The 7,509-nt window shown below is 44.1% G+C and overlaps 2 protein-coding genes across 5 annotated transcripts in view; both read left to right on the top strand.

Annotated features, from left to right (window-relative positions):
* Nucleotides 1-326: 326 nt before the first annotated feature.
* Nucleotides 327-3,980, top strand: LOC306923901 (RB1-inducible coiled-coil protein 1-like; the record flags this gene model as incomplete). Its single annotated transcript, XM_079502247.1, has 1 exon — nucleotides 327-3,980. One exon carries the CDS (start codon nucleotides 327-329, stop codon nucleotides 3,978-3,980), a length of 3,654 nt encoding a protein of 1,217 aa, XP_079358373.1.
* A 1,238-nt stretch (nucleotides 3,981-5,218) lies between these two features.
* The window catches only part of tdrd12 (tudor domain containing 12), a 36,738-nt gene continuing 34,447 nt past the window's right edge, over nucleotides 5,219-7,509 (top strand). For 2 of the 4 annotated variants that reach the window (XM_079501802.1, XM_079501800.1), the window contains exons 1-2: nucleotides 5,220-5,628; nucleotides 6,788-6,863. In XM_079501802.1, the coding sequence (XP_079357928.1) occupies nucleotides 6,840-6,863 (24 nt within the window). In that variant the 5' untranslated portion in view covers nucleotides 5,220-5,628; nucleotides 6,788-6,839. Of the gene's footprint in view, nucleotides 5,629-6,787; nucleotides 6,864-7,509 lie in introns of all 4 variants that reach the window. The other 2 variants (XM_079501801.1, XM_079501803.1) reach the window with 2 other exon arrangements.

The following is a 7,509-nucleotide window of genomic DNA, read 5'->3' as shown; positions in this document are numbered from 1 at the left end:
GTGTCTGCCTAAATCGCCATGTTTAGGCAGTGTGTGTGTGAGTGTGTGTGTGTGTGTGATGCTAGACCAGAGCTCCGTCATCTTATCTTGTCCAAAGAGTTCCACGATGACGTCATCAATATGAGATCAGCCTTGCCCAAATATGGAGTTCCACACGGCTCCAGAGTGGCCTCCAAGTACCTCTGATGATGGGGATTGCACTAATCAAAGGCTATAAAGGTACAAGCACAGAGACCTTTAATCGCTAAATAGCTATCTAATGTACGGATGCAAATGCTGTTCCCAGTCACTAAATGATCACAGCATAATCCACTGGAAGATTCAACATGAAGTTGTATGTTTTCCAGGTCAATAATGGTATCATGCTAACATTTGACACAGAACTTGCTATGCAAACTGTGCTGGATCTTAAACATGCCATCCATGTTAAATATAAAATTGCAACTCAACATCAAGTGCTTGTTGTCAGTGGAGGGGAGTGCATGGCTGTAAAGAGGCGTGTCTGCAGCTACAGTGCTGGCACTGACACAAACCCTATTTTCCTATTTAATAAAGAGATGATCTTGTCTGACCGGGCTCCAACGGTCTCTAAAACCACATTCTCCATGGAGAATGAAATGGAGCTTAAAGTAGAAAAGTCTCTAAAGATGCCACCTGTACTTAAAACTGTTGCTTCACGAACACAACTTGCTGTGGAAATGTTTGAAGTTGCCAAGAAAGTTTGCTCTTTCTGTGAATACTTGGTGCATGATGAACATCTCAGACACCAAGGCTGGGCTGCTATTATGGCTAACCTGGATGACTGCACCCTGTCCTATGAGAAGCTGCTCTGGGAATTTGACACTGCATACACAAACTATCAGCGGGACTTTGAAGAAATTAAACTCAAACTCACCAAGCTAGGGACAGCAGTCTTGGTAATGGCCAAGATACCTCTGTTAGAATGTTTGACACGACACAGTTACAAAGAGTGTGTTGAAATATCTGGCTCAGCCCCATATAACGACTCTGAGGCAGAGGAGTCTACTCACTCTGTGTTCTGCACCACCAATGCACAGACCACAAACTTACCTACATCTTTTTTGGCAACTGCATCAGGAATAAATGTGTTGACCGACAGCAGTGGGCTGAGGGCAGCTCTACAGGAGCATGACACCCCTGAATCAGCCAACCCTCCCTCCTTCAAAGTTACACTACTAGATTGGGTCAATGTACAAGACAGGCCCAATGACATGGAATCAGTCGTGAGGAAGTGCTTTGACTCCATCAACAGGCTCGACCCAAGGATCATTCAACCCTTTTTGACACACTGTCGAGAGACGATTGCCAAACTAGATAATCAAAACATGAAAGCTATCAAGGGGCTTGAGGACAGGTTCTATGCTTTAGACCAAATGATTGCAAGCTGTAAGAAGTTGGTCAATGAACAGAAAGAGCTTTCTCAGGGATTTGTGGCCAATCATAAGCGGGCTGAGAACCTGAAGGATACTTCTGTTCTGCCGGACTTATGTGTGAGTCATGCCAAACAGATTACGATCATGCTGACCAACCACAGTAAGCTGCTAGACATTAAACAGAAGTGCACCACTGCTAAACAAGAACTTGCAAACAACCTTCATGCCCATCTCAAATGGTGCTGCTACGTAATGCTCCAAGCAGACCAGGCTGTGGACAAGCTTCAGGCTATGTTCAGACTGTTAACAGAGCTAATGGAGAGAGTGAGAGTGGTAGAGGACCTCAGAAATGTACCCCAGATGTACTGTTTGGCAGTAGTGGAGGTTTTCAGGAGGAAAATGTTCATACGCCACTACAGAGAGTGGGCCTGTGCTCTTGTGAAGGATGGGGAACAACTATACAAGGCTGAGAAGGACAAAAGGGAAACATTTGGGAAACTCTTCAGTAAGTCTTTCCTCAGAAATAGCTTGTTTACAGGCCTTGATTCATGGCCTCCTGCATCATTTTGCACTAGAGAGCCTAGACAATTTGACTATGAGCTTCCAGACATTTCGCTTGATGACCTGCAGTACCTGAAGTCTTGTTGTCCCACAGAGGTGCAGCCTTTCCTCATGATTCCCACACCATGTGACTTTGAGCCTTTAAATCAGCATGTAGAGATGCTTCACCAGCTGGTTCAAGCTGCACAGAGTGTGGAGATTTCTCAAAGTTTCAGCAATCTACTAAGTGAACAAAGGGCATCCTGCAACCAGAGTGCTCAGAGATTCACCCCACTGTCCAAAAGCCCACCTGGGTCAACCACCCCTACCTCCTCCAAAACACCCTCCTCACGCAGTCTCCAGGAGCCCTCCAGCCAACCCCTACATTTACCTGTCCCTGCACCATGGAAGGACTTGCCCCCAGACAGCATTGATTCACAAACGTTTGACTTTGAAACTGACACCAAAGTGCAGCAGGCAGAGGCTGTGAAGGCTCAGGTTGAAGCCCTCAGCAACAAGGTGGCAGACCTCAACAGACAGCTTCAGATTAAAAATGAGGAGTATGAGCTTGCCCGGGTAGAGCTGAAAACTCTGCGGCTTCAGAAGGACCACTGCATCTCGGAGCTGAAGGACCGCCATGAGAAGGAGAGCATCTTGCTGCGCAACAAACTGTCATCCCTGCAGCAGCAATTCCTCCATGTTGAGAAAGAACATGCTGAACAGCAGCACAAACTCCAGCAGGACCTAGACCGGCAAGTGGCTGCTCTGCGGAGAGAAAACAAAGAGCAGCAGAGTTTCCAGCAGCGGGAGAAGGACTTAAGGACTGTTATTTGCAATCTACATGTAGAGAATGACCTTCTTTCCAAAAGATTTGAGCAGGACAGACGGGTGGAACAGAGACATTTAGAGAAGGAAGAGGGCTTGGAGGTTGCGTCATCAGATGACATTATAGAAAATGAGCTTCATGGGGGACAGTCTTCAAAAGGGGATGAGGAAAGCTCATCCTTGCAGACCGAGACCAGGGCAGAGTCCAGCTCTCCTCTCTCTCTGGACTCTGCCCTTGAGGAGAGGCTGCTGCAAGAGAGGACCTCCATGCAGACCCAGATGGAACTCCTGAAGAAAATTAAGAATGAAGAGATGCAAAACCTCAAGACATCACTTGTTGCTGAGCAGCAGATGAACTTCAACGTTGTTTTAACCCAAGAGAAGCAGAAGAAAGAACAGATCATCAATGAGCTCACAGAGAAGTTACAGCAGGTTATCCAGAAACAGGAGATGGACAAAGCCCTTATAGAGACTCTTTCAGAGGACAGAGCCAGTGTCATGCAGGAGAAGAAGCATCTTGAGGAGGAGCTGAACCGTCTGCACAGCACCGCAATGGTCTCCTGTGCCTTCTTCATGCCTAACACTGCAGCTCAGGAGGCCACAGACGCTGGTGCCATAGTTTCTGGCTTCGGTTTGGCCCGTTTGGGTGTCACGGCAGCAGCCAGGGCTGTGCCTGTCACTGAATCTGGTTCCTTGGAGCCCCCACCTGACCCAGACAGATTGGCCTCTGTGGAAGTCATCAGAGAAGAACATGTGGACTCTGCAGTGCAGGAGGCTGGCATGGTGACAATGCACAATAACATTTTGATGATATCAGAGGAGAAACAGCGCATACGCTTACTGGAGAAGACTTTACATATGAAGGAAGAAGAAAATAAGAGCCTCAGTCACATGCTCAAAAACATGTCCTCAGTGTCAGCACAGCATTCAGAGAAAATTGACATCAGAGATTTCCAGGTGGGTGATTTAGTTCTCATCATTCTAGATGAAAGGCATGCCAACTATGTGCTGTTCACTGTCGGACCCACCCTCTACTTCCTCCACTCAGAGTCTCTTGCTGCACTGGACCTCAGACCTGCACCAGGAAGTACAAGACGGCCATGGGTTCTTGGGAAAGTTATGGGAATGGAATATTGCCAGGCACAAAAGGCTCAAAACAGATTCAAAGTTCCATTGGGAACTAAGTTCTACAGAGTGAAAGCTGTTCCGTGGAACAGATAATAATGAGCTGAGCTGCTGTATTTATATTGCTAGAGGTGTAGCATAAGTAATGAGCTGAGCTGCTGTATTTATATTGCTAGAGGTGTAGCAACTCATAATGTAATAACTGCTCATAATGTAATAAGGGCTCATAATGTAATAATTTAAATGTAATAAAAACTCATAATGTAATAATCAGCTCATAATGTAATAAAAAAATTAGCACATAACGTAATAACAGATTTTTCTATAATGCAATAATGTAATAATGTATTACATTATGAACGAACACACCTCTGTTGACAAATGTAGACTTTCTTATGGCCCATATTGTTGAGAAAATCATACACTGTCATATTTATTACCTGTATTGACATATGTACAAATGTTTCATGGCCACTGTTGACCAGTGATCAGTGTCATTATCAGTAGGCTTGGTGCCGCGTTGCATGTGTGCATGCAGGCCCACCCACTCCTGGCCAGGCCCATCCAAAACTGCAGTTCTGGCTTTGCCACCGACTTCTCTTATCAATATTAATTTCAACATAGGTTGTATTGTATGAGTGAGTGACAAATAAAGCCCTTTTGAGTTTTGATCATCTGAATTAAATGTAGGCTGTCATTTCATAATTTCAGGTGAAAGAAATTGAAAGTGTATTTATTTTATTTTTTGCATTTCACATGATTGAACAATTTTTGTCTAGTTGTCAGAATGTGATGTAACAAGTAGTCACAAGGAACCAGATAAACTGTGTTCCAAGTAAATGCATTCCTTAAATGGTTTCAATTAAAGACATAGTTTCCAACTTGTTCAGAGAGCTTCCCTGGCATTCTTACCAAGAATCTATTACATTATTCTTTGGTGGAATGTTTAAATAAGTATGAAGACTGCTGCATAAGCATTATTAGATTGTACTGGACGCACTAGTGGCCTTGCATCCAGGATCAAGGAGCTTTTTTTTTTGACAAAAATGGCAAATAGATTACCTTGGATTGTCGGCATACATCTTTTGGATGGTTACAAATTATGTGTGTGTGTGTGTGTGTGTGTGTGTGTGTGTGTGCGTGTGTGCGCGTGTCCGTCCCCCTATGGTAGCACCTTGCTGGTGTGGTGGAAAGCCTGGTGGGCGAGGTCATAGATCTATGGGCGAGGTTACCTTGCTGGCAAGATGGCAGCCGTTAACGCAGCTGGAAGTAGGCTATTAAATGTAACATAGGTGAGGTGTGTTTGATTCAGTGAATGCGGCGTCCCTAACTCCCTTTGCCAGCGACAGAGTTATATGGGGCAGTCTGTGCAGTTAGCTCCACCCCCGCTAGCACACAGAAGCATCTAAATGAGACACACCCAAAATTAATGTTATGTTCTTCAGCTGTGTTCGCGGCTCGCCGTCTCCCGTTAAAATTGTCCTAAGTGATGAGGTCGGTAACGGTAAGCATTCTGCTGCAGTGCAGTTGTACCTGTATGATTGAGTGACAAATAAACCCAACTGTCTTCTTAGGTTCAAGGTAGTCAATTATTGTTAGTGTGTGTAAAGGTACATATTAAGCGTGTAAAACTGCTTTTGCTCGGCTCCTCGGACATAGCCCGTGGATAGTATACATCCAGCAATCACAGTTGCATTGCAGGCCAACAGGAGTGCAAGCAAGGGCGAGAACGTCACAAAGAAATGTAAGTATTAAAACAAATTGTATGTGTTATACTAGAACTAGATGTATTTTATCGATAAAATAGGCCTTAGGCCTACATCTACGATAGGGTTTAGGCTACGCCTACTCCAACAGCCAACACGTTAGCTTGTAGAGCTTGTAGATCTGTTGGTTCGGCTATTTTTTTAGCAAGCGATATAAAGTTTGTTTACTAATTCAAATTGCAATTTCACCCGGCATTATTAAAACAAAATATATAGGGCTATGTACGCATCATGCAAAGTTGCAACTACAACTCTACATGTATTCCACTAAAGATGGAGCTGTCGTGTCGACCCTTTTTCGCCGCTCGCAGCGCTCTCTCGGGAGTTTTGCTCCCAGTAGCTGGTATCCCAATTCGTCCAAAATCAACAAGATCGTGCACTTCGTGACAAGTTTTTGATTTTTGGTATGGTGTTAGGTATGGTTATAAGGTTTTCAAAAACCATCGCAAACGAGTTGGGCTCGCCCCCTAGTGGTCCGTTTGCAATGAATCCAATGTTAAATAGGCCAGCATTGGATTCATTGCAAACAGACCACTAGGGGGCGAGCCCAACTTGTTTGCGATGGTTTTTGAAAACATTATGCCCATACCTAACACCATGCCAAATATCTAAAACTTGTCACCAAGTGCATAATTGTTATGATTTTTTTATGTATTAAATCCCAGCTTTATAGGCATTTTGCAGCTATTGTGGACGCAATCTTGAATGGCAAGTAGCCAACCCCGGGCAAAGCCAGGAGGGGAAAGAAGCGTACCACCTATGTAGAAGTGCTGCGGCGCGACAGCTTGGCTGACAACACTGCAGAGCTCAAGAACCTGATGATGGCTAGGAAATTGTGGAGGGCAGCGATCCAGGAATCCCGAATAGGTGTTTGCTAGACCTCACTCTCGTAGCAACTAACTAACTTGACAAACTGATATAGTTTGACAATTTTAATTGAGACTGAATTGATTTGTGGTTGACACTTGACATACATCCTTGGAAGTTGGAACTACAGCAGTGCACGTGGCGACGCTGTGTTACTAGGTGATTTATGGTTTTCCCATGTGAATGGAAGTCATGCTACAGTGTAGAGTGTCAGTGTGTTGATGAACACAGTAGAGTAGAGTTATATTCACTTTGTATGTTCTCTTGCAGTGTTGCTGTTTCCCAGGCTTTTGAATGTCATCAGCTTGATTAACAGGCCATAATGCTGGAAATATCGATTCTGAAGGTAAAAACATAATTGTTTTGATAAAATAACTATTTTCTGTACGAAATATCAATTGGAACTGTATTTATGTATTTTAATGTTTATATAGCAAAATGTTGCTTTCCAAAATACCCTTGGTGCTAGGACATTGCAGCAACGTTTTGGAGCTGCAATTGAAGGACCACTTCAACCTATCTTCATAATTGGCCCTCAGAAATAGCACATTTTTTTATACGATGATGTCCACCAGTGACATCATCGTTAGACAGATTTCAATATTTGCAACTTTTCAGGAATAGAAAACCTGCAGTTTCTATTAGCTTGGATTCGCCATTGATTATGTCACTGGTGGACGGGTTTCTGAACTGCCCACTGAGTAGAAGAAAATGGTGCTGTTTTTGTTTCAAACTGAATTCTGGGAATCACAGTGCAGACAACAGAGCTACTGTACCATTCAGTATTTTAGCTGTGATGTGAGCGCGAGCACGTGAGATACTTCCGGGTCCTACTTTTGTGTCCCCAAAGAGTTATACTGTGCCGCTCCGTCGGACTAAATCTGAGACGAAAACAACCACGAAAGTCTAATTTTACCGCTTTCCTCGCAACAACAAAGCTGCGCTGCTCTCCCAAATCTGGCTGTGACAGGCCGTTTGCTCCACATGGAATA

The sequence above is a fragment of the Electrona antarctica genome (assembly GCF_951216825.1).
Source record: "Electrona antarctica genome assembly, chromosome: 5".
Taxonomy (NCBI): Eukaryota; Metazoa; Chordata; class Actinopteri; order Myctophiformes; family Myctophidae; genus Electrona; species Electrona antarctica.
This window is presented reverse-complemented; position numbering and strand designations above follow the sequence as displayed.